The sequence below is a fragment of the Chrysemys picta genome, chromosome 12 (genome assembly GCF_011386835.1).
Source record: "Chrysemys picta bellii isolate R12L10 chromosome 12, ASM1138683v2, whole genome shotgun sequence".
Taxonomy (NCBI): Eukaryota; Metazoa; Chordata; order Testudines; family Emydidae; genus Chrysemys; species Chrysemys picta.
Window position 1 is genome coordinate 44,987,299 of NC_088802.1, and position 27,700 is coordinate 45,014,998.

Consider the following 27,700-nt stretch of genomic DNA (forward strand, 5'->3'; position numbering starts at 1 on the left):
TGGGGGGACACCGCTTGGGGGTCTGGCAGCGGGAGCAAGGAGCAGTCCGGCCCCGGGAGATGGGCTGGAGGCCCCCGCGGGCTCTGTCCCAGCGATGGAGGAGATTTGCCGTGTGCCTTGGGCTTAAACCAGGAGGTTTCAACCTTTTTTTCCCCATGTGCAGACCCCTAAAGCATTTCGAATGGGGACGCAGACCCCGTTGGAAATTTTGCATATAGTCTGCGGACCCCCGGGGGTCCCTGGACCACAGGTTGAAAACTACTGGTATAAAAGAACCCAGAAAGCCTGGGACTTTGGAGGAGAGGCAGCTCCCAGGCAGCCGGGCTGGTGTGTCTGCTCACTGCTGTAGGCTGGCAGGGGTGCAGGGCGGGATAAGGAGGGGTTTAAACCCCGGTGGGCACCATAGAGCTTTTCCAGCCTGCCGTGTTGACTTCGGAGCAGTCCCAATGAGGCTGGGGAGATTTGGCCCAGTGGGGTGGCTGAGAGAGCAGGCAGCATCTCATTGGTAACCCCAGAGCATCAGCCTGCAATGATCCCACCAGGGCTGATCAGGTTGAGTGGTTGGTGCCCTGTTACGGGGTTGGTGCCCTGTTACGGGGTGCTCTTGGGGCTGGATGGTGTTAGACCTGGGCTGGGCTTTTCAGAGGTGCTGAGTGCCTGCAGCTCTCACTGACTTCAGTTGTAGTTGTGAGTCTTCTGAAAATCAGGCTCTGGACCCTCCCACCCCCCAGCCTTGGACAAATCGCTTAGCCTCTCTGTGCCTTAGTTTCCCTGCCTTAAAATATGGGAGTCATAAGATACCACAGAGGGGGTGTGGGAGGCTCAACTCACTCCTGTTTGCAAAATGCAGCCCAGCCTAGTGATAGAGCATTGGACCGGGACTCAGAAGGCCTGGGTCCTACTCCCAGCCCTGTCACTAGCCTGCTGGGTGACCTGAGGCAAGTCACTTCATTGGTTTGTGTCTGTTTCCCCATCTGTAAAATGATTATTCATGTGCTTAAAGCTTGTTGAGATCTGATGAAAAGGATTCTATGGAAGCTGGGTATTGTTGTTTTTTGAGATCCTGAGAAGGAAAGTGCCCTCACTTACAGCTGTCCTGAGGCTATTGATTTCTGCAGAGTTTAAGCTTCCATTCTTTTATAAAATTATTTCTAGCCCTTATGGTTGAGAAGATCACAGTCAAAATGCCACCTAATGCTGTGGTGTTCTCTTGAGTCTGCAGACAGTACCTCGGGTACTGCTATTCAGAGTCCAGCCAACATCATTCAAAGGGTCAAGAACCGTATCAGTTTCATGATGTTGCTGTTCGTGAAAGTTCTGAGCAGCTACAGAGGCAGGCAAGGGGGGAGATGGTAGACTAGCAGAGACTTGCCCCACGTGTAGCAGCTGAGTAGCGCTGGGTGAGGAACATAGAAGCAAACTTTCCTTTCTTGCTGTAGCCAGAAGGCTGTGAAGTGCGGGAAAAAAACAGAAATCACCTTCTTCTTCCCAGCAACTAGGGGGGAAACTACACATTTATCAAAGACCTAATAGCTAGAAGATAATACAAAAGATGGAGTCCCCAAGCAGGGTCAAGCAGCAACACCCTGGTGGTGTTTGTGTGGCACAGTGCTCTGAGCTTCTCACCAGGGCTTGCCCCTGGACTTTGCAGGTGGGTCACCTTACTCCCCAGTCTCATCTTTCATATCACCTCTAGCTTGCAAGGCTAGTCCTCTAGCTAGGTGTCTGGGGAGCGTTTCAAACTCTGACCATATGAAACCTGCTAGAGTATTAATTGTGGGGATGTGTTGTCATTACTGTAAGGTGTTTTGAAGTTTAAAAGCATTGTATAAATGCTAAGTGTTATTAGCAAAATGTACTCTTCAGCGTTTCCCCAAACTAGTAACAGCTGTTAATAATCCTCAGAGCTCCAGATCTCAGTACTGTGACCTGATCCACACAGGCAAACCCAAACATCACATGGAGCTCAATGAAGTCGCTGCGACTCAAGTCTGTGTGACAGATTTGGAGCGGCTTTGTAATAATTTATGAATACTCAATGAGGACCTGGTTATGAGGTTGTTTACTGTATGAATTATGTTGGTTTAGTTTAATAGAAGGCTGTTGAGGGAAAAACAAGCAGGAAGGACAAAGAATGGATCAGGATTAGAGGGGGGGTCGAATAAATGATTTTTCGGTTTGGTGGCATTTCCAAAAATATTTGAAAAAGTCCATTTCAGGATGGGGAGTTGAACCTGGGTGTCCCATGTCCCAAGTGAGTACCTGAACAACTGGGCTAATGGTTAAAAGGAGAGAGACAGTAGCGACATTATGAACACTGCCTCTGCCTTCTGGTTCGTTTGTGAAAGGCCGAAAATATTTGTATCATATACGGGAAAAGTTTTGGGTTGACTGAAACTGCATTTTTCACCCAATAAACTGTTCATCTGAAAAATTCCACTCAGCTCTGCTCAAGCTAAGCTGTTTTCCAAAAAAAATTGAGGGCTGTTACAGGACAATGGCAGAGCCCTGTGCTCTGAGGTCTCTGGTTTCACCTCCTGCTGAGCCTACAGGAGTGGTTTTAACCAGAAGGGCCAAAGCCTAGGAATGCAGAAGAACAAAATAATCCTGGGACTTTAAAATGGGACACGTTCTTAAGAGAGGAGGGAGTTGTTCAGAGGGGTTAGGCTGATACAAAGGCACCTGCGGGGGCTCTCCGAAGAAGTTGGGTATGGAGATTACCATCAGGTAATGGTAAGAGAGACATGCACATAGACTGTTTTAAAATCTTTTTTTCTCTCTAAAAGCTTTGTTCCTGCTGTAAAATAGACAGTACTTTGGTTTTAAGAAGGCTGTTTGGTCAGTATATTCACCGTTGGTCACAGACTCCAGAAGGGAAAAGCCGCGGGTGTCAGAACCTGTTGGACCTGCTGGGTAAGCTTGGTTGATGCACAAGATACTGTAGCCCAGGGTAAGAGTGGGAGAATTCCAGTTTGGGAGAGAGAAAGGCACAAGGCCTAAAACCTGTGGGGTACACTCAGAGAAACCACAATGTGGAGAGAGGTATGGCTAGCCCTGGAACTTTGACAGCATGTCCATAGCTGTTTGAATGGGGATGGATGTAAGTACATGCTAAATGCTTTGCTGAACTGTGGCCCTAGTCTGTTGTTATAGAACAGTAAAGTATTTATTTTATTAATGTGCATACAATAGCAAGGATAAGATTTTTCAAAAATGCCTAAGGGCTTGTCTATATGCAGCAGCAATGCTCACTCCATGGTGTGATTTCTAAAGTGCATTAACATGTTACACACTAACTGGTCCGTGTAGACCCTACTGATGCACATTAAAAGTTCCCTAGTGCACTTTAACCTAGAAATTATGTTCCTGTAATGTGCATTGCTGTTCCGTGTGGACATGCCCTCAGTCCTAATTTCAAAAGTGACTTGGGCATTTAGGGGCCTAAGGATAGATTTGTACAGGTATTTAGGAGCCTAAAGATGCAGAGAGGTACCTTGACCCAGATTTTTAAAGGTATTCAGGCTTTGCTGTGCTTAGCATTGCAATGCTTTTGTTTCATTTTAAAAAGGGATTTCGGTACTTATGAGCGACAATTCCATTTTGGCTCCTAAATGTCTAAATCCCTTTTGAAAGAGATTCCTAAATCAGTTAGGCATTGCAATTCTGAGTGCAGCAATGACTAAATATATTTAAAAATCTGGGGCCTACTGGAATTCCCAAAAATACTTAAGCACCTAACCTCCCCAAAATGAGTGGAACGCTTAGGTGCTTTTGAAAATCCCAGTAGGGGCCTATCTGTGCTGTTAGGCACATAAATATCTTTAAAATCTGGCCCTAAGTCACTTTGAAACTGAGATTTATATGCTTTTGTCTGTGTTCAGTTCACTATCAAATACATCATCTGTAGATATAGGGAATTATGTCTTGCTAGTAACAGAGAATACCTGTTCGATCAAGATTTCCACTATCTCTTACTACTAGTGTAATCCCTTATAAACAAATACAAGTGAAAACAGTATAATATGTCTTGGCAATTATTCACCACACAGATCAAAATGTTAATTACATATAAAAGAAATATTCTCTTGTTTAACAATTCCCAGGAGGACATTGGTCCAGAGCACTAAACTGTGCCATAGCACTATTTGTTAACAAAACAGTGCGGGGGGCGCCCTGCAATATTTACGTGTGAAATGTACCGGCAGTGATGCAGGCTCTAGGTGGGGTGTTAATACTTTATGCAGTACTGTGACACACAAGTGTACTCACAAGTACGGGAGCTGGGGGAGAAGTTTTATAAACACATGGAGTTTTGCTTTTGAGAGCAGTTAACCATTTCAAAAGTAACTATTGGGGCTGCTTACCTAGGGATGTGGTGGATTCTCTATTACCTGTAATCCTTAAATTACAATCTGGATGTCTTCTGAAAGATGCAGTATGTAGCTCAACAAACTGTCTGGTTTGATGCATGAATTATTGGGTGGAATTCTCTGACCTGTGTTATGCAGGAGATCAGATTTGAGGATTGCACTGGTCCTTTCTGGCCTTAAAACTATGATTTTTTTTCTAATTCGTTAGGATTATTTTCTTGGCTCTGTTGCATTGTTTTGTCTGTCTGTTAGATTTCTGTTTTGTTTGGTTGGCACACATCTTTGAAGATCATGGCCCTGATCCTTGGCTGTGCTGCAGTTGCTTTATTCTGAACCTTAGCACATAGTGCCATAACATCAGTGTGATCAGCCAGTGGTGCAGAGTTCCTTTGATTGGGGAGGTATGCATATGTGATTCGAAGCCATCATTGCTCTCTTCCTTGAGTTGTGTGCTCATTTAGATCTAGCATGACCAGGTTAGCAGAAATCATGCGGTAACAATGTTGGGTAAGATTTTCAAAAGCATCTAAGGTCTTTAGAAGTTCAAGTCCCATTCACTAAGAGTAGAGTTCTCAAAAGTACCTAAATGACGTAGGTGCCCCATTCTCATTGAAAGCCAGTGGGATTTAGGAGCCTAAATCCCCTGAGTGCTTTTGAAATTTTTACCCTAGATCCCTGAGGTGCTTCTGAAAATCTCCCTCGGTGTTTTTACACTTCTGTTACAACCGTTTCCTTATCTGTCTGAATTTCAGTGAAAACAATTGTGGGGGTTTTTTTGTTTTTTTTGTTTTTTTTTAAATAAAATTCAATAAAAGCAATTAGAAGTTTAAAAGTGATCCTCTGTTTCTCCCCAGCCCAAATGGTGGAAAGTTCGAAGTATTCTTTTTAAAACATATCCCAAATGTAATAGCATAAACATGTTTGAATACAGCTGTTCATTTCTGCCTTTTGGCTGGAGTGTGGATAGTTTGGATAAGAATGCTTTTTAACTGAATAAATGTAGCTGTCTTGAATTTATCACAGAGCTTACTAGAGTTTTCTTCTTTGTTTATGGTGGTGGATATACCAGTACCACAGCATTGTATATAGAATCACTATTTTTTTTCTTCTATGTCCCTTTAAAACCGCAGCCCCTCCCCCTCCTGCCCTCAGCTTGCGAGAAGCCCCACATATCTGCATGCTTCCTGTGAAACTCCTTGCAGGATCAGGGGCCTAGATTATAAGATCATGGTCAAGGGACCTTTTTTTCCTGGATTTTAAAACCAGAAGGCTCCATTATGATCAAGTAGTCTGACCTCCTGCGCAACATAGACTAAGAATTTCATCCAGTAATTCTTGCATCAAGGCCAACAATTTGTTGAGCTAGAGTATATCTTTTACACCGGGGATGGCAAAGTTTTTGCCCTGATGGCCACATCTGGGTGGGGAAATTGCATGAGGGCCATGAATGTAGGGCTAGGGCAAGAGGTTGGGGTGCGGGGTGTGGCAGAGGGCTCAGGGAAGGGGATTGGGAGCTCAGGGCAAGGGGTTGGGGTGCAGGAGGAGTTTGGGGTGCGGGCTCTGGCCCGGCGCTGCTTACCTCGAGCAACTCTGGGGTGGCAGTGGCGCGCAGCGGGGCTAAGGCAGGCTCCCTGCCTGCCTTGGCCCTGCACCATGCTCCGCTGCTCCCAGATGTGGCCAGCATGTCCGGCAGTGACTCCTGGGGGTGGGGTGGGGCAGGCAGCTCCGCCACACACTGCCCTCGCCTGTAGGTACCACCTCCAAAGCTCCCATTGGCCGCGGTTCCCTGTTCCCGGCCAATGGCAGCTGCGGGGGGCAGTGCCTGCAGGCGAGGGCAGTGCACTGAGCCCTCTGCTGCTCCCCCCCCCCCCCCCCCAGCGGCCGCAGGGACTTAGTGTTGGCCGCTTCCGGGAGCGGCACAGGGCCAGGGCAGGCAGAGAGGCTGCCTTAGCCCCACTGCACCATGGGACTGGCAATTCTGCAGGCCAGATTGAAAGCCCTGATGGGCCGGATCTGGCCTGCTGGCTGTAGTTTGCCCTTCCCTGTTTTAGACAGACTTCCAATCTTGATTTAAGGACTTCACGTGATGGAGAATCCACAACATCCCTCGATAAGCTGTTCCAGTGGTTAATTAGCCTCACTGTTAAGACCTTGTGTTCATGTGATTTATTTTTTTATTTTATTTATTTTTTTTGTACCATACTTGAGCCTCTTATCTTTACCGAGGCCTCGGATTGCTTCTGAGATACACATACATCATACTCAATCCCTATATATGTTCAGTGTGTCTGCCCAGGCAAGGACGGTCTTTATATTTGTGGCGTTTGTATTGCACCAATGGCATTGTCTATTGTAAGGAGATTATAGCAGTGTGGTGCTTTAATGGCTGGCAGTATTTTCCAGGTCAGCAGGAGTTGCATACATCTAACTGAGAGCAGAACTTGGCCCAGTGCTCTTATGAGTGACACTTAAAGCTTTCCAAAGAGTGAGGAACATGCTGAGGACAGTACGCTGGTGACCTTACATGACCTGCTTTGTCAAAGAATGCAAGTTAACAGTTCCTTTTTGTGCTTTGTCCAGAGAGGTTGTGGTTTCTGTTCTTTATGCTATTTCAAATGTATCATGCCACCATTTTAGAAGGAGGAAGGTGAAGGACAAAAATTGTGCTGTGCATACAAAATAATAATTTAAATACTTTGGTCTCAGACACAGCAGTATACGAACATGAGTAGGTATTATTATTAACCTCATTTTATGGATGGAGAAACTGAGGCAGAGAAAGATTACGTGATTTACCCCAGGACACACAAGTCAATGGCAGAGTTAAGAAGAAAATCCAGAGCTGCTGGCTTTCAGTCACCTGCTCTGACGGCTAGCCATATAGCTCTCAAATCACTAACACAAACATATTGGGCGTTTATGTATGAGGACAGTATTTCTAAAAACAGTAATATTAATACCTGCTTCCTTGCAAAGCACCAGTGCTTAATTCTCAGAGTGCCACACACTTCTCTATGCCAAAGACTGCATCTTCAGGGAAGGGAGAGAAGGGAATTAGTGCTCATCTTCCTTCATAGCATAGCGAACTATGTCTTTAAAGCTCAGTTCTTATCTCAGCTATATGATACTGGCCACAAATTGCCTGCTATTTTATTGCATCGTATATCATCTACCATGTCTGTGCACAGTCAAATAGGAAATTAAGCAATATGTGACCCATGTACTCGAGAGAAGTAGACCATAATGTTGATGCAGTTGTTACTTCGCTGGATCTGTCAGCCCCTCCAGTAAAGCATTCGAGAATATATTTATGGGGATGATCCTGCACTGGGCAAGAAGGATGGGCATGATGACCTGTTGATTATTACCTTATTGGAGGCAGCATGACCTAGTGGATGGAGACCCGAGTTTTATTCTTGGCTGTGCCACTGGCCTACTGGGTGACCTTGGACAAGTCACTTCACCTCTCTGTTCCTCAGTTCCCCATCTATAAAATTGGAATAATGATCCAGACCTCCCTTGTAAAGCACTTTGAGATCTACTGATAACAAGCACTATATAAGAACTAGGTGGTGGTATTATCTATCCCTGATTTCTGTGGTGTTGTGTGTATTGACAGAAAACCTTTTTGGTGCTCAGAGTGAACAGGAGCAAAGTCCTGTCACTTTCTCTGGGAGAGGGCGAATGCCAACAATTCTTTCGAGCTAGAAATTATTTGCTCTTTCATTGGAACCTGACACAAACTGTACAAGGAATGAGAGAAAGTAGGAGATGACTCCTGGCTCTGCTGCGAGGACACGCTGATGTTTCAGCTAGTGCAGAACAAGTGAGCCCTGTTGTATTAGTGGCACAAGCTGGGACAGGCATGTTACACTGAGGCTTCAGCGTTTAACTGTAGATTTTGATTTGAATCTATTAAGCCCTCTATGTTCCTGATCTTGGCCATTGTAGAGAGCATCTCCTATGGCAGTCCCTCTAGTTCAGCTGTGCATAAGCCAGGTATTTTTGGAGGAACATCTTCAACTCTATAACTCATGGTCCCCAGTTAGTCAGGTTTTGGACCTGAGTACGCAGTAGTCAGCAGTGGGCTTTTTGGCTCATGATCTGCTCTGGGCAGATCCTCCTTCTGACATTACTAGTTATGTAACCAGCTTTTTGTGAGTGTGGATAATGACATGGAGCCTGGTGGATGAAGCTGGTTTTAAGTGCCTGTGATAATTTCTTTCAGAGAGACCCCAGAGGGGTACAGTGGTCACTGCCTACCCTTCGTAAGGGCTCTTGGGCATACCTCCTGGTGGGTTGGTCATGACTTACTGGTTTGACTGAGTTGAACCTTCGGAGCACAGCAGGCCTTCCATTTATTCAAGCAGTGGCTTGAGGGTCAGTGGAGCGATGGAGTCCTTGCTGATGGGTGGGTCAGGGGTGGTTTAACGAGTGTGGGGAGAGCTGTCCGGGGATGCTGCCCATCACAGACAGCACACTGTTTCTTATCATTCGTTTTTAGCTGAGGAAAGATGGTCCAGTGGCTAAAGTTCCAACCTGGGCTGTGGGAGGCTGGGCTCAGTTCCCTGTGTGAGCTTGGATAAGTCATTTTGTCTTTCTGTGCCTCTGATCCCCATTTCACGACAGGGATGTTGTGAGGCACTCAGATACTATGGCAATGGGTGGTCATATAAGTACCTAAAATAGATAGAATGTAATTGCACCAGGAGACTCGAGGAGTAGCTGTCTGTTTTTATAAATAAATAGATAGGCAAATGATATGTTTCAAATGAGAGAACAACTAATTAGTCATTTTGGAGATCGGCTCAGGGCTTATTCCTCTCTTGATACCCTCATTTAACGCACGATTCTCTGCTCCCCAGATCAATCTGTGCCTTAACATTTGACAAATGCCTCATTTTTTTTCCCCATCTCACTTGGAGCTAATCTTATTTTATCCAGGGATTCTCAAGTGATGCAGTTGCAAGAAAGACATAACCTGCAGCAACGCTGAATTCACATGAAAATGAGCAAGATGTCTGTGCTTGTCTTTAGCATAGCTCCAGGCACAAGAATGGAAGCTTTCCATAATCTGCAGGCTGACACGATGTCCCTTCTTTCTGAGTCAGGCACTCTGTGTAACTGGGCAGAGTTGGGTCAATGTGACTTTCGTTCATTCTGTCATTCCAGAAACAAATCTAATGGGTCATTTGGCACAAAGTGTCCCCCTCAAATGTGAGTAATTTCCCCTCTTAGCCACTTATGTGTTGCATTTAACCTCGTTTTCAATTCAAAGCAATGCAGGGGGCTTGTGAAGGGGAGGAAGTGGGCTATTTCAAGAACGGGGTTAGTCTTTGTACTGGCAGAATCAGTGCCGATATCGTTCAATACATCTATAGTCAGTTTATTTTAAACAAATAAAAATTCAATGTAAAAGTCCCTGGTGGAAAAGTTTTTTATTTAAAGCCCAAATAAATTTATGAAGTTTCAAGTTATCCCATTGCACTTTTACTGTAACATTAGTTCCAACAGAGGGAGTCTAGTGACTAAAGCAGGAAAACTTTTAGGGACAGACTTCTGCTGTGATGTTGGCTAGACTACATGGTCTCTGCACTTCGGTTACCCCATGTATCAATAGGACATCACAGAGGTGTTTAATGTTTATAAAGCATCTTAATATCCTTGTATCCCCATGTTTACTGTGTCAACAAAGATGACAAAAGGCAGTTTGGTTTATCTAAAAGTGAATGCTATTAGTAAAGAACCACCATAAACTATATTATTGTGGCTTATTTTATGCAGGAGGTCAAAACTACATTATCATAATAGTTTCTTCAGGTCTTGGAATCTATTAAATTTTGCTTCCCTAAAAGGATAGTTGTGTTACCAATATCCTGAACGCAACTAATGCCAATTAAGCACTCCGATAATATGATGATAGCATAGTATAAATGCACCATTAGATCTAGAATAACTTGCACCTATCAGCATCCTCCTATGTGCAGAGGATGGACGGATGCGGATTTTCACATCTGTAGAAGAAGAGGTTCAGAAGTAAAATGTAGCACAGAGAAATGTTCCAGGATATGAGAATTTGTGACACTCCCTGGTTGACTGTGGCCATTAATGGAGCCCATGAAGATGACACTTCATTATAATGTAGGTTTGCTTGTTTTTTAATCATGACAAGGATAATCTTGCTCTGGTATTGCTGTTTGTATTTTGTAAGGAAAAACACCACCTCCGGGTCTGGTTAAACTGAGAAATGTATGGGCATCAATTTGGCACCATCTTTGAAAATGTCACAGTTCTCAGGCGCAAGAGAACAGGGCCCATTCTAGTCTAACTTTTACCACCCATCCCTTACTGCTGTACGGCCTAGGGTCGTCTTGAGTGCCAGGCTGTGGTAAAAGGAATGAGCAAGGGTAGAAGCAGGACCAGAGGAGAGTTTCTAGGATGCTGTTCAGTGTTCAAGCATAAGAAGAGAGAGCCAAGACAGTGCAGCATTCAGGCTTTGTTCCATTCTCCACATACACTGTTCTCTGCCATCATGCACATCCTGAAAGGAGAATTCCTAAATATTATAGCACCTCCTACTGGAAAGCCATCTATCTTAATAGATATGATGCTACTTGGGGCAGGGAGATGTCAGGTAGCTTATTCCCTTGAAGGCTCTTACAATGAATTGGGGACAGTTGACCTAATTGCCTCCCTCCCCAAAAAATCATCTTGGGGAAGTGTTAATAGTACAAGAAGCCCTAGCCTGATGATCTAACTGTACATGGTGGGCCTATGTCCAATTATACTTCACTTGGCTGAGCTAAAGGAAACAGCAGCCGTCACAGCTGCCAGACATCTTTATAATTATCTTTTTCTTTTTTCTGAATGTCATGGCCTTGATCCTGCAGTGAGGGCCATATGGGCAGACACCCGACCCCTCGCTGATCTCAGGGCAGGATCAGAGCTGAGGTCAACTTAACAAAATTCATGCCATTCTCAGCCATTTCAAATGCTAGTGAATATATCCTTTAGCATTTTTATTAGAATTGGTTGGAAAAGGGAAAAACTATTTAATGGTTTTTTCAAATGTTGAAGTCATTTTTGTTTCAAAAAATGTTTATTTTTTTTTCATTTTTTCCCCCAAATTTTTTGCAAAATCGTTTTTCAAAAATAAAAAACGGAAACTTTTGGAATTAAAAATGTCTGTTTGTTTCCCCTGCATCCTCGCCAGCCCCATGCAATTGAATGAATGGATGATCGGGCTCTTTTTTATTCTTTGCCATTTTGTAAATTTTCCAAACTTCCTAAACTGCTGAAAAGTTAGAGTGGGGAAAGGAAAAATGGGAGAATGGGGGAGAGAAAGAAAATGAGTGAAATGGGGGAAAAAACCCTCCAAACCCTGGATATCGCTTATTGTGTTGTATTCAATACAGAAGGGGAAAGAAGACCGAGAAAAAACAAACACAAACAAATTTAAAATGTTGACATTTTTGGGTTTTGGTTGATGATGTTGAAAATAATGAAATCTTTTCATAAAAAAGTTTAGTTTTGCAAAAAGGCCTTTTTTTGGTTGAAAAAAGGTTCAAATAAAAATTGCAGCCAGCTTAATTTTTAATATGTAGCATTTCCTTTTTATATGCATTTCCTGATTTTTGTCTCAGTAAACAAACTGGTCAAAATTGTGCATTGATTAGTGACCTGCAGTATTTCACTTTGCACAAAGTATCTCCTCTTCAGTGAAATACAAAAAGCATCATATCATTCAAATATTTCAAGACTGTCTGTCTAATTTTTTTAAAGCATTTAGGCTCCCACCACACAATTGAACTGTTGCTCTCATGTAGAACCTCATTGGAGCCAGGGAACTCTGTATGTGCACCAGGGTCTGCTGTGTAGCTCCAACTGCACGATCAGACCCTTAGCTTGTACTTTGATAGCCTAACACCATCTCTTTCTGCTAATGTTATTGACTAGTTTTTCTGGTAACACAGTTCCCAGTGTTCTGTAATCAGTTATCTGCAGAGATATGCCTGCTCTTTCTGTAGACGTTTTAAAATACTGTTCTGCAAAAAATCTCTACACCTTATTGTTTACAAAAAAATCTTCCGTCTTATTTATTATATATAATTAATATTTTTAAAGCACTTTGAACTTGAAAATTGCTATACCGGTGTTAGGGAATATTGGATACATTTTCAAAAGTACCTAAGTGATTTAGACACACACATATTTCAGTGGGACTACGTCACTTAGCTGCTTTTAAAATTTTTCTTAGATAATGTTGGCCAATGAGGACTTCAGCATTGGACTTCAAGCATCGTGTTTGTCTAATGTCTGATACATCCTTTATTCTCACAGGGAGATGGACTCAATGGGTCTCTTATACTTCTGTGTGCTATTAATAGCATACTGTTCCAATATGGAGAAAGCATCCTATAAGAGATAAGGGAAAAGCAAGGCATTGTCAATGAAAGGTGTCAATAGAACTGTTTGTAGTTATTCTGGCTTATAGACATCAATTCTAAATTAAACTAGATTTTTTGTGGGGGTTGTATTTCTTGTACACTAAAAATTGGTTACTATTTAACAAGCCTCCCATTCAAGCTGATGGGTTTATATTGCACAAGAATTATAACATGCATGGAAGCAGTTTGTTCAATGGCAGAACAATGTGACAGTGTTCACAGACCAGTTCTGCTTTTCTTCCAGTTTCCATTACAGGATTATCGCTTTCTTTCATGGTCGTGGTCTGATCCCATCTTTCTTCCCTCCCTGTTTTGGCAGCCCTATTGGACAGGGCAGCCAATTCCACTTAGGAAAAAAAAAATAGATGAAAAGACTTTTCAAGTGAGGGAGGGGGTCATATCCTGACTTTTGAAATCATATTTTGTAAGCTCCTTTTCACTACATTTCAATGATGTTTATCATGGTTTAGGACCAGATTGTGGAGCTCTTGATGTTTCTGGTGAGCAATTACTTGCGCAGATAATCCCATTGAGGCCAGTGGGCCTATTTTTATGAGTATCGGCATTGAAGTCTAGCCTTTAGAGCATATGATTTTTGCTGCAATACCAGTCGGAGTTAGCTAGTTCAAGCTGTTCTGTAGGCATCCCATGTGCCTTAACCTCAGTGTATAAACTCATAGCCAAACTGTTTCATCTACCTCTAACCTGCCACTAGATTTGATTGCTTCAGACTTTGCCCACAAGACTTGACATTCATCTGAACATTGTCACTGCAACTAAGGAATATGAGCACTTAGTCACTTTAAGTGACATGTGGCCTTTGGATACTACATCCGTGAACACCTGTATTAATGTGATACTGAAGACCGCTTCAACCAGATCCTGCCTGTGTCTCATCAGCACTGCAGTGAATCTGTTAGCTTGACTGTTCCCTCTTCTGCTACAATCCAAGCAGCATTAAGAAACTTTCTTGCCAACAGTCCCCTTTGATCTGGCGCTTGAGCGTGAGTCCGTCTCCCTTCTCTCTAGCTGGATACCCAGTGTGCCAGTGCACAATGGAGTAGACAAGGGGGTATAAAGAGGAGCAGAAACTGCCACCTTTGTCATTTTAGCTCTTCAGTCCTGATTCTAACCAAGCTACTCTTGTTCTGACTGTCAGGATTGCCCCCCTCTTAGCTGAAGGATGATGGGAATTTTTTCAGTTTGCAACACCCCTCCTTCAAATGCTCTATTCGTCAAAGCAGATCAACCTGCTCAGTTGTACCCCCAAGAACGGTATCAGAAGTTAGGCTCCTGGTTAGGACAGTTAACCGAGGTCTTTTTCTTCGTTCTGCCTTGTGTAACTTCAACACTTCCTATGAGGTCACTTGGACTTGATTCTTTTCTGGAAAGAATAATCCCAAATCCCTTTGCTTTTGCTCTTGATCTATTCATAAGACCTTGCATCACTTTATTTGCTCCATACTGCCCTCTCTCCAAGGCAATACCATCCTGTGATTCAAAACCACAATATTGCTGCTGCTATTGGAATCATTACTCTGAGTATGTGTGCATGTGTCCTTTGGTCTTCGCCCTTTTGCAGCCAAGGGCAGAGTTTGGCCCAATGCACGTGTGCAGTAGTGCCAGCTCTCACGTTTGTATCGCATGCTTCATGATACTTTATGCTTTTCTTAAAGTCTTATCCCTGGCATTGTGATTACAGCAGAATCTCAGCTTTCATTTAAAAAAAAAATTCAAGTTCCTACTCTCACAATTGAAGAGAAAAGCTTGAAAATGCAACCCCAGTGTAACCTAATGGTCCAGCGCCAGAAGGCAAAGAGAGAGAACACAAATATTATGGGTTTTTTTTTAAACATGATGTTTAAGCCATTCTCATGATTGTTTAGGGGTCTGACCTATGATTGTTGAATGCATAGAGTTGGCAGTACTCTGTGTGGGACTCTCGATGACAGAATTTGGTTCAGCATTGTGTCCTCTTTGCAAACTCTATTAAGGTCAGTTTGACACAGTAAAATAAACCGTTAAGGAAATCCTTATATTTTTACCTCTAGAAATGAAAACTCAACGTTTTCAATGTTTTGTCTTTCACTAGCACAGAGAACAAACTCTGCATTGCATTTTGTAAACTAAGATCTGGTGCACGCACACACGAAAAACTAACAGTCTGTGAGCCTTGTGGTAATATAAACTCTTGTTTCCTTGTGACCCCACCTTTGATAAGCAAAGTTGCTATGACATAGTTGCAAGCAGTAGATAATATCATTACCCTTGCCCTGGTAAAACTTTCATTTGTAGAATTAGGTGCAGAAAGTGAGTTGAACAACAATCACCTTGGGATCAATGAAGCATGTTGTGGCTTCTGTATATAAGGGTGAAATAACTTTTTTTTTTTTTTTTTTTTTTTTTAGGAATGCAAATTATTTTGTTCCCAAAGGTGAAAGGGCTTCTGGAATTCAACAGCTCACTAGAGACCTTGAGCAGAATTATAATCATTTGTATTATGGTACTGCCCACAGGCTCCCCTGAAATTGGGTACTGTTGTGATAGGTGCTGTATAAACACATAGTAAAAGAGAGAGTGCCTGTCCTGAAGAGCTCACTTTCTAAATAGACAGAAGGTGGGGCAAAGGAACGAAAAGAAAGCATTATTGTCCCGCTTTACAGGCGAGGAAATGTGAAATAGAGAGCGTATGAGAGGAAGTCTGTGGCAGAGCCTGAAATTGAACCTGGATCTCCTGAGTCCCAGTCTAGTGCCTTGACCACAAGGCCACATTTTCTGTTTTAGAGGAGGTGAGATGATATTGGAGGGAAATACTGCAAAAAAAAAATTGCCAGAATTTGCAATAAATGTTCTTTTCAGAATATTATTCACCCAGCAACAGAGCTAAGCAAATGGTCTCCTCATCACTTAAAGTGGATGAATTCTACCAGATCTAACATGGGATATGAATATCACCCATTGAGCCATAGATCCATCACCTGTCTTTATCAGCTTTCCTCTCTTCTCCCCTTATTCTAACCTTTTCTATTTCTCTGCTGCTCTCCTCTTGTGTCAGCCTCCTGCCACTCTGACGTTAACCTTAAATAACGCACCAAATAGTGATAACCAACACAAGTCAATAGTGTGGTACATATTAACCTTGTCCGTTGTGTGAATGCTGGTTATCTTCTGCTTGTGTCCATGGCCTTCACCTTTCCAATGGTTTGAGTGAATTTGTATGTATCTTTCCTTTTGGCTCTCATGACGCCACCTGTACTCCAGTACTTTATCTCAAAGTTCTTTTCTTTAAAGTGAGAAAATAACATATTAATGAATGAATTCAATGAAAATAATTGCCCAAATCACACGAAATATTATTAAACTACCCCTAGTTCTGAGCTATATGAAGCTTGCCTTGCAGGTATATGGTGGAGCATTATTACAGTAACATCTGTACCTCTCATACTGTGAAGTCAACATTTTAAAGCCAGCATGAGGGATTCCTTTTTAATATCCATTAGCCTGATATCTGGATCATAGCACAGAGGATAGGTAAGATTTAAAACAGAGGTCAAGACCATTCGTGGTCTTGAAAGTTCCCACAGAACCGTGTGTATGGGTCAGAATCCCCTTCCCCTTCTTAATTTTTTTCAGCCAAGCTTTGTGCTGACTCATGGTCATTCTCCTGCCCCCATTGTTTAATGTCCCTGTCATAAAGCACTATGGGACCCTGGATGAGTAGCTCAGTGTAGATTAAAATGTATTGCAGTTTGCATTATGGGCATGTCCAATTAAGAGTGACCTTTTCAAGGGAAATCCCACACACACACACCCTCCCCCCGCAAGGGGAAAAGATGGTGGGAGAGTACTGTGCACTGCAGCGAATTAATGCTGCTCACAGCTTCTACCTTTTGATGGCCTGCCTGAAATCTGGCTCCCATTTGAATCTGGGTCAAGTGAAATGAACTTGGTAATCAAAATCCTGATCCTGACACAGCGGAGTACTGACTGGAGGTTTGATAAACACAAAGGACTAAGACTAGAATAAGAGAGGTGATTCAAGTCCACAGCGAGGAAGGGTGTTCTTGGTGCTATTCTTGACTGATTAGCAGGCAAACAACAAGTTCACGACCTGCATGCAATATCGAGAGGCCTTCTCTGTCATAATGCAATAACAGACATTGCTAGTCTCTCTTCTGTTGTCTTTATAGTCGAGTGCAGTTACAGGTTAAATAAATTCCATAGCCAGTGAGTTAATATCAGGACAATATAAAACTATGGCAAGTTTAGTGCTCTGAGAATTCTGCGTCTTGACAGCATAGCCATCCAGATGGTTGCACATTATCACTACAGCAGAAGTGGTGAGGCTTAAAAAACATTGCTGCCAAATTGCCTTCTGCAGGCTGTAGGAGCTGTGGAACTCCAGCAGTCTGGGATAGGGAGAGGTGCCAGAGCCTTCTCAACAGCTCCTTTGAAGAAGTGGGCTGCCAATTATCCTACTTAAGCCTTTGCCGCTTGTGGAGAAGTAAGCCATGAGCAGCTTCTCTGCAGCTCTGCTGAGAGACGCAGGCTGCCCCATCCTCTTTGTGAAGATCCTGTTCTGAAAGAAGGTGGCAATCAGCAATTTCCCTGGCCTTCCCCCAGGCAGCTCCAGTTGAGGGGGAGAGGTGATCCCTCAGTGACTTTCTACAGATTCTGCCCTATCTTCTGTAGGGTGAGCGAGCTGCTGGCAGATGTGACGATCATTGTTATTGAAAGGGACCCTTATGTGAAACTCTCACACGCCCCTAAATGCACAGGACTTTTAGGAAGGCAGAGCAGCAAAGGGCAGACATCCCCAAAACTGGGGGTGGGGATTGGGCTTGAAATCTGAAACAGAGCTTATATCTGAATTTAGCAAATCATCCTTCTGTCTATAGTAGACCGAAGCAAAATGCCAGATGTGAACATCCCTGAGCTTTTAGGTCCTCCTCCTGAATGTTGTGGGTCTGAGCTCACTTTCTATTGGAATGAGATGCATCAAGTCTCTAAGCCAAGCAGAGCCGGGTTCAGGAGATGGGCGAATAGGGCCGGGGCATCTGGAAGTTTGAGGGGTGCGATGCAGGGAGTATCTTTGCACTTGTGTGTTTCTGGATCGCAGTCCCCTCATTTTACACACCGGCTTGATGGCTGTTTAGTGACATTTCACAGCGATGACCTAGTTGGGATGTTCTGCACTGAGATTTCGTGGTGATGTAGGTTTTGTCACTAGCGCGATGGATTATAATTCAGCAGTAAAGTGTAACTGGCTGCTCCCTGAAAATTGCTTCAGTCTGATGAGAGATTTTAAAGGGATCCCAGTGTCCCTGCTGATACAAAATTCATACCTAACTCATTGATTCAGAGCAAAATAGAATGTCAGCATTTCCCTCCCCTCTCCTGAAATAGCTAATCAGCAAGAACAAATTAGGTTATCCCTGGAACATCGTCTGTTATTTAGATACTTTCAGTGCTTTATAGATAGTTCCACCTATGTTCGTTATCTTTTATTGGCCATAAATATTTAGGTTTTATTAACTATTTCATGCCCTGTAAGTTGCTGAGACACCACAATGATGGGCAACCTGATAGACACTGAGATTGATAGAAGTCAAGGCTTGAAAATGTTATCAGACACACAGAAGCCAGAGGAGTAAACCTACTAGTTGGGGGTCAGTATGAAAGCTGAGTGGAAAGCCCAGTAGTGAGCTCTGTGGCCAATTATCTGCCAGAAAGCTTAGCAGCCACCCATAGTTGCTAAAGAAGGAAGGTACTGGGGATTCTTAGCAAGGTGCTGTTCATGGTTCTTGCTAAGGGGTCACCAGCTTTTCTATCAGTCTCTGGCCAGTGAAAATTTTGAAGTCCCCCATCTGTCTATAGATGCATAGATACAATGGTATATAGATACTGGAAAGGAGGTGACTTGAAGTCATGGGGCTGCTCACATGCAGAAGGGAAGCAAGATTAGCCTTTGCTATTCGGAAAGGTGCCCCATTAGTTCAGCTTTGCTGTAAAGAGCTTGTTCATTTTCATCACTGACTCTGTACTCTCTGCCCTGTTCATGCTGGGTCAGCGTCTCCTTCATTATCAGCAAAGGCTTCGTTTTAGGGGGGAGGTTCTCCAAAGCAGCAATGGGATTTCGGCGCACAAGCCCCATTGACTTTCAATGGGTATTCTTCCCTTGGCGTTTGAAAGTAGCTGTGCAATTTCTTTTGTCTTGTTTAAATAAGAGCTAACGCAGACCTTTAAAGGTGTCGTCAGATGTCACCAGGGTGGTGCTCTGCTCTAATCAATGTTGATAACAGTCGGCTGCATGCGTGTGTTCCCTCTGCGTGCTGCCTTGGCTCTGTGCAGATAGCTGGCACAGCAGACCCCAAGAGAAACCCCAATGACCACAGACTCCGATAAGGTACAAAGGCACCCGGCCAGGTTTATTGCCAAACGAAACACAGTCTCTAGCTTCCCGGATCAGATGTCTACAGTTTTGCTAATACATATGTGCTTCCCGACAATGGATCGGCTTAGTCAGTGGCAGGATGTACCACTGCCCCTTAGGCCAGACAAAGACAACCCCTCGGGTGCATTCTTATACACAGGTTACATCTCACTCCTGACGTATTGAGGTACAACCCCTCTACGTAGTAAGTTGCTGCCTATCACCTTGCACATGTTGGTTCGAACAAACCAACCCTATCCATCATATTCTCCTTTTAACCCTGTCTTTAGGATGCATCAGCATGCTCTTCTTATCTGAGGAATGTGCTAGTATTGGGAGTGTTCTGGTACCATCTTGGCACGTGTTTATATCACTTGTGCCCAGTATCTTCTAGGTATGTGTGTTTTTGCAACATCAGCCCTCTTCATGCCAGGTTCTGTGAGCAGGGCCTGCCTCTTGCTCACAGCAAAGTCTTGACCATTACTTTAGCTCAGGCCTTAGGCCTCATACCAGGCCTCTGATACAAGGACTTATGTTTCAGGACCTCATCTTACTACAAAAGGTATGTCTACATTGCAGTTAAAAAACCCTGCCAGCTGACTCAGGCTCACGGGACTAGGGATCAGGGGCTGTTTAACTGCGGTGTAGACATTTGGGCTTGGCCTGGAGTCTGGACTAGGACCCTGTGCAGTGGGAGGGTCCCAGAGCTCGGGCTGCAACCTGAGCCCAATTAAACAGCTCCTTAGCCTGGGCCCCCGTGAGCCTGAGTCAGCTGGCATAGGCCAGCTGCAAGTGTCTAATTCCAGTGTAGACGTACCCGGAATGGGCTTTGCAGCCATACAGTCTGCATTTCAAAGGGAATAGAGCAGGGGTGGCCAACCTGGGGCGCCGGAGCCACATGCGGCTCTTTAGAAGTTAATATGCGCTTCCTTGTAGAGGCACCGACTCCGGGGCTGGAGCTGCAGGCGCCAACTTTCCAATGTGCTGGGGGGTGCTCACTGCTCAACCCTTGGCTCTGCCACAGGCCCTGCCACCCCTCCCCCCCTTCCCGCCCTCTCCCCTGAACCTGCTGATCCTCGCTCCTCTCCCCCCACACCCAGCCTCCTGCATGCCATGAAACAGCTGATCGGGAGGTGCAGGGGGAGGAGGGGGGAAGTGCTGATCCACAGGGCTGCTGGTGGGTGGGAGGTGCTGGGAGCACGGGGGCGGGGGGGAGGGAGCTGAGGGAGGGCTGCTGAAGTATTACTGTGGCTCTTTGACAATGTACATTGGTAAGTTCTGGCTCCTTCTCAGGCTCAGGTTGCCCCCCCCCCCCCCCCCGGAATAGAATAAACTGGCTTTGTTTAAAGATCAAAGTGAATGGAGGGCTGGAGCAGATTCCTGGGTAAGTCTGTGCTTCCAGTAGGTGACTCACGCATAAGGAGACCCATTTCGTCATGGTCATAGTCATAAAAAAGGGCAAGTTTAGGGACCTTGCTTTTTTCTTTTCTATTTACCTTGAATAAATTAAATGATGTCTGAGTCTTGTTTTGTTGTATGCTGGTCTCATGTAACTCTTCTCCCTCTCCAATGCTCATCCCTCCTCCATGCTCTCTCCAGTGAACAAAATTACTAGCGGAGACAAAAACAAAGTACAAGGTAGATGACAGTTGCTTTAGCAATTCAAATTGGAAACAAGGATTCTGACTAAATAAATGTTAAGAGACAAGTTCCTGCTGTGAAGGAGGTTTGTGACTGTCCACTTTGTTAGGATGTCTCATGCTCCTGTTAGGTTGAGTGGGTGGAAGCTTGGAGCAGGGAACAGATTTGCTTATGAGTCTCTTAAAGTGCAAGTGTTGCTACTTTCCTCCTAGCTGCAGGAAACCTTCCCACAGGGAGAAAAGAGAGAGAGAGTGGTGTTGTGTGGTTTTGTAGGGAATTACAGTATAATGGTCTGACTGCCCTCGGCTTTGCTTACCTCACTGCCTTTATGCATGACAGAGGTTGCTTGTAGGGATGGATAGAATGGTTTGGGTAAAATAGAAATCCTTCTAAGCCCCCCCACCCCCAACCTTTGCGTAATACTTAAACCCAAACCTTTTCTCCAGCTGATCAGATTCTGACTGTGGCATAAAAGGGTACAACTCCTTTGAAGTCAGAGGACATGTTCCTTCTTACACCAGTTAAGAATGTAGCCCAGTGTCTTCGTTTCATCTTTGCCAAAGCTGCAGTATTAAACTGTGCGACTACCAGGATTCAGACAACCCTGCTAGAAATTTGCCTGTCTGATCTTGTAGTTATGTTTGTCAAAGGGGCTACCTTGTATATCTCATAAACTGACACAACACTGCCTAATCTCTAGCAGTTCATCAGTGTGACCATATACTACTATGAATAAAACAACGAGGAGTCCTTGTGGCACCTTAGAGACTAACAAATTTATTTGGGCATAAGCTTTCGTGGGCTAAAATCCACTTCATCAGATGCATGGAGTGAAAAATACAGTAAGCAGTATATATATTACAGAACATGAAAAGATGGGAGTTGCCTTACCAAGTGTGGGACAGTCAGTGCTAATGAGGCCAATTCAATTAAGGTGGAAGTGGCCTATTCTCAACAGTTGACAAGAAAAGGTGAATATCAACAGAGGGAAATTACTTTTCTAGTGCTAACGAGGCCAATGCAATCAAGGTGGATGTCGCCCATTCCCATCAGATGACAAGAAGGTGTGAGAATCAGCAGAGGGAAAATTACTTTTTGTAGTGACCCAGCCACTCCCGGTTTTTATTCAGGCCTAATTTGATGGTGTCCAGTTTGCAAATTAATTCCAGTTCTGCAGTTTCTCGTTGGAGTCTGTTTTTGAAGGTTTTTTTGTTGAAGAATTGCCACTTTTAAGTCTATTATTGAATGTCCAGGGTGATTGAAGTGATCTCCTACTGGTTTTTGAATCCTACAATTCTTGATGTCTGATTTGTGTCCATTTATTCTTTTGCGTAGAGACTGTCTGATTTGGCCAATGTACATGGCAGAGGGGCATTGCTGGCACATGATGGCATATATCACATTGGTAGATGTGCAGGTGAACGAGCCCCTAATGGTGTGGCAACTCCCATCTTTTCATGTGCTGTTATATATATAATATATATATATATATATAATATATATATTGCTTACTGTATTTTTCACTCCATGCATCTGATGAAGTGGGGTTTAGCCCATGAAAGCTTATGCCCAAATAAATTTGTTAGTTTCTAAGGTGCCACAAGGTCTCCTGGTTGTTTTTGCTGATACAGTCTAACACGGATACCACTCTGAAACCATAGACTACTATGGTTACTCTAAGCCTTATCAGCAGATTGCAGCTGTTTAATTCACGTAAACAGAATCTGTTGCTTTCAGAGTCTCTTTCTTTAATTTGGAAGAAAAACAAATAAAATTGCCTGGAAGCCCATTTGGAGAAGTTATCAGTTTACAAGGGAAGTTGGATAATTGGAAGTTTGCAATTATATTGATAGCTGGAAGTCCAAAAAACACAGAGTCAAACATAGCAAGAGGTTTATACATATATAACATTTATCTGTGTTTCAGATAGGTCTTAATTTTAAGTTTCCTGTAAAAACTTATCAAGCTGTAGAAGATTTTAATGGGGAGATTATAAAATTATCTACTTCATTTAAGATGTAACTGTTATCAGCTAACTTAGATAAGACAGAAAACAAGTTCCCACTAACTACAGTGAAATGTCTGGTTCTTAGTTTTGACAAGTTAAATTATTCACCCTCTTAACTTTTTTATTTGCGGAAGGTGCTCTCAAATCAATAGGTACAAACTGGGAACAAGAATCTCAACATCTGGAGTTGCATATGGAAAGTGTAGCAAGGAAGCTAGCAAGCAAAGATGTTTGCAAGGAAGTAGATTTTCCTTCTTACACACAATCTGTATTCTATTGGGTTCTGTTTACAGTAGGGATTTACTTATTGTTCCAGGCGGATTAGTAAGAAGGTCAAGATTTTGGCCATAAATGCAGCCTTTTTCCAGATTCTCAAAGTTACTCTCAACAAATAGTTTGTTTAAACCTGATGATCTCTCTTAATACCAGATGTTCGTGTTAGATGAGCCCTCAAATTTAAGATTTTTACCTTGAAAGTGTCATTTCAAAGTTGTGCTGCAAATTGGGAGTGCCGTGAAATGCACACTGGGGTGCCCTAGACTCAGAATAGCCTAACAAATGCTGTAATGTCACTAACTATAGATTACGGTGACCTTTTTTTAAATAGAACTAACGAAACCCTAACAAATACAGGTAAATGTAATGGTTTTGCATAATACAATATGTAAATTTTTGTTCTAAGTTACAAAGCTAGAAGTCGTCATTGTAATAGACAGGCTTAGCTGGGGGAATTTACTGTATGGGATTACACAACATTTACAACTATTACTCATAGCCCTTCTATTGGGACAAAGGTCACAAAAGATCAGTGTCACAGTTGCAGGGTTCTCTGCACGTCTGTCCCTTCACTGGTCCCTGAGTGCACGCCCACAGGTGCCAGGCCTGGTGTGTTTACATCTGCTGAGGTGCAATTCCGCAGTTCTCCCACTCTTATATGGGGCCCTGGGCTATGGCAGTTTGTGTATCCATGGTGCTTATGCAGCAGTTCTGACTGAGTTTGGGATTCTGGGACCAGTGGTGTACAGCGATCAGATGGCCTTCTTAAAGCACAAGTATTGTTTGTTTTACCAGTGGGAACAAAGCTTTTAGAGAAAAATGGATTTTAAAACAACAAACTGTCTACATGGATGTGTATCTATCCGAAAGCACTACCACGCTGTCATAATGACCTAGGTAGGCCTCGCTCCTCCAGAAGCTCCTAGCACGTCCCTGAGTCTCCATCTAGTTCCCCAAAAAACCTGCTTTCTTGAGACAGAATCCCATTTTAAACCCTGTTATAGGTTAGGGGAGGGGGATTGGTTTTGTTCTTTTGTGTTCCTGGGCTTTGACCCTTTCTGGTCCAAACCAGTTTTGTAGGTTGGCTATCCTGCGCCATTCTTTTCCTTGCCACCTGTTTCTCTAGACAGCCCTCTACTGTATTAACCCCTTATATTCATACAGTAAATACCCCAATAACAAGGCCAACATGCGGTGTTCATCAGTTATTACAGAGCAGCTCCAAATCCGTCACAATCAGGAACTTGGGTTTGCATCTTTTTTGAATAGCACCTCCAGCAGCTCAGTGCCCCTACACCCTCTCGCAGAGTCCGGAAGTAGCTCCTTTCAACAGCCATTGTAGCCAGCAAGGCTCCCCACTAATTCATGTCCATGCATCTTTTCTTCAGGATCCCAACATTTCGGTGCACACCAACAATCCGGACCTAACACCGTGTTTTCAGAATACCATCTTAGCATGGATCCCTAGCATTTACCTCTGGGCTGTCTTACCCTTTTATCTCCTTTATCTAAAACACTACAAAAGAGGATACATCGTACTCTCCATGCTGAGCAGGTTCAAGACGGTAAGATCTTTCTGTAACTCGCTGCACAAATGCGTATCCTTGAGGTCACATGTGGGAGTGGAAGCAAAGACATGCAAATTCAAGGCAAATGGTGCATAAAAGGGGAACCCAGTACCAGGTGGAAGATCAATGACCTTATCTGCCTCTAGATTAAAGTTAGCAAATCAATACAGCTTTGCAAATGTTTGATAATGAAGGGCAGTCTCTGCCCTGGCCAAGTCTGGGTTCAGGCTCAAAGCATAAGGCTGATGCCACTTTCACTGGTTTCAATGAGGTCTGGGTGCACGTAAGGGCAGCTGGATCGGGCTCATGGTAGGTAACAATATGCACAGAGATCCCCGAAATACCTAGGCATTGTCGCCAGAGGTTACAAGCTACCCCTCTCTCTGGCTTGGATAAGCAGAGCTCCCGCTCCTTGGCTGGTGCAGTGAGAGTTCGCCCTCCAGTGTCAATTTACGTACCATCACGATGATCTCCTTAGTACAGCTATCTGTCGATCTATCTATGGATTGATCAGTCACACTTACGTGACCCCTATATCTGAGCACCTTATAATCTTCAATGTATATATCATCACAACACCGCGGTGAGGTCGGTATCCCCATTTTACAGAGAGAAACTGAAGGCTTGTCTACACGGTGGGGCAATACGCACTACGGTGGTGTAATTTCTGAAGCACACTAATGTGCGGCATTAGTGCGCAGTAAAGGTTCCATAGTACTGTTTGAAACAATACTGCTTTAAAGCACACCAGGGAATATTTAGTGCACACTAGCAGGGTCTACAAGGACCAATTAATGTGCAACATGTTAGTGCACTTTAAAAATCACACCCCTGTAGCGCGAATTACCCCACCCAATAGACCAGCTCACTGTGACATGCCTAAGGTCCCACAGGGTTGTCTGTGGTGGAATGGAGAATTGGATCTAGGTCTCTCAAGTCATAGGCTAGTACCGTGACAATTGGCTCAGGTGTCCTCTCTATGGAAGCTCACACACTGCCCTTCACAGAGATGCTTTCTAAAATTTTTCTAATTATCTCCATCCTCTTCCGTTTGTGACATATCTCCCCCACCCCCTCCGGCTAGTGAACAGTAACACTGGAACTACCCTGCAGATGCTGCCACCTTTCTCTCCATTCACCTTCTCAGTTCATGCATCATTGCGAGCCATCTCTCGCGTAGGAGCTATAACTCATGTCACGTGGAATCCATCTGTGGACCTCCCAAAGCCTTCATCTTGTTGTTGGGCTGGTTGAACTCCAAACAGATTTGCTATGCCCCTGATGTCTTCGGGTCGTTCTTGATGCTGGCATATATGCTGACAAGAATTGTAACCTAGAGAATACAACATTGCTGTATCATCATGCCCTGTGTCCTAGCTCCAGATGAATGGAACACAACCCACGGGGGAAATTGTCACACACACACACACACACACACACCCCGTCATCTCTTTAGATTATAACTTCAGAAACTGAAACAGCAATGGAAAACCTAATGGCCAACTCAAGAGCAAAGGCAGGTAGCGATAAAAGCTCCCTTTGCACACTGTAAATATATTAATTAGCTAATCTTATAGAGCACAATGAAATGCTTTGCGAGGGTATCGGGAGCTGAACACTGAGGACCAGTAAAATCCATTAAGCCCCACCACCAGCCACTGTGTACATAAGGTAGATATGTGATGAATCACTTCATGCCTCACTGATTACAACCCTGAATTCAACCTCCTCTGCTTAGAATCTACCTGCAAATAGGATGAGCCAAGTAAGGGGAGTAAACAAAAGGAGGGGAAAGGGTTAAAATAACAAGATTAAGGCTTGTACACACCTCAGCAATGTAAAGGATGTTAATGCTCTTGAGGTTGGAGATAGATGCAGAGACCTGAGAGAAGGGCTTGCTGGAACTCACCCCTGTGCAAAGGGCCAGCACGAGACCACTTAATCCTCACTTAAGACCTATTTTGAGGGTTTAAGTGGTACATAGCTCTTGTGCTGGGCCTCCGCTCAGGAGTAAATTTCACCCTATATGTGTAAAACAGAATCAGGGATTTTCCAAGCAGCTATAAATGCCTAATAATATTTAGCATTTATATAGAGAGCTTCTCTATTTCAGGAACTTTACAAACAATGTTTAGGCCCCATTACATCCCTGTGAGGTGGTTCAGTGTCATTGTTATCCGCATCTTACCAAGGAGAAAACAATGCGAAAAGGGTCAATAGCTCGTGCAAGACCACAAGAGAATACGGGTCAGTCCGGGAGTAAAACTCGTAGCTCCCAGTCCAGAGCACTTGTCACTAGTCCCATCTCTTTTTCTCTCAAATTTGTACCACTGGATTTCCAATTACAACTGATCAATATAGTGAAAATAGGCAGGTATGTATGTCTGTGTCCATATCACATTCACACCCTCCCCCCAAAAAGTATGAGACCAGATTCCCAATTGGTATAAATCAGTGTACATAAGAACTTACGCTTCCTTGACATAGCTCATGGTTTTGTTCACCTGGGTGAAGTAATGGTACTGTTTTATTTTAAATCAGCTTCTCGTTGATCAAAATCTAACTACTCTGCAGATCTGCACCTGGAGATGAATTTATCAAATGCCTTCCCCGTTTAACACTTATTCTTCTTTTAGATTTTAGGTGTTCTGCTGTGGTGTGTGTGCTGGGCAGACCTATTCTTCTCCTTCCACGAACTCCTACAAAGCAGAACCCCACCCCCTGTCTATTTTGTCACTCCCCTAATTGTTGGCATCACAATGGTTAGTATGCATTTCTATCAGTAACTCTTAATGGGAGTAGCTTTCGCAGATATGAGGTAACCCTTTGTGAACTAATGGGGTAGAAAAACCTTTCTGTGCAGTCTCCTCTAAACGACAGGTTTCTACTGGTCACCAAAACCACTTGAACTGATCCAATGTTGACAGCCTCAGCAGAGAGGTTGAGGATTAGATGGG

At 43.7% G+C, this 27,700-nt stretch overlaps 1 protein-coding gene across 28 annotated transcripts in view; it reads left to right on the forward strand.

Annotated features, from left to right (window-relative positions):
• Positions 1 to 27,700, forward strand: part of LOC101943672 (ATP-binding cassette sub-family C member 3) — a 373,691-nt gene that overhangs the window by 300,265 nt on the left and 45,726 nt on the right. For 26 of the 28 annotated variants that reach the window (XR_010591763.1, XR_010591762.1, XR_010591761.1 and 23 more), the window contains 2 exons: positions 24,564 to 24,740; positions 27,380 to 27,505. The exons of the other annotated variants lie outside the window; for them this stretch is intronic. Coding sequence is in view for 23 of the 26 variants with exons in the window: in XM_065562811.1 (XP_065418883.1) it covers positions 24,564 to 24,740; positions 27,380 to 27,505 (303 nt within the window). In the remaining 3 variants the exon portion in view is untranslated. The remainder of the gene's footprint in view (positions 1 to 24,563; positions 24,741 to 27,379; positions 27,506 to 27,700) is intronic. 28 annotated transcript variants of the gene reach the window in all.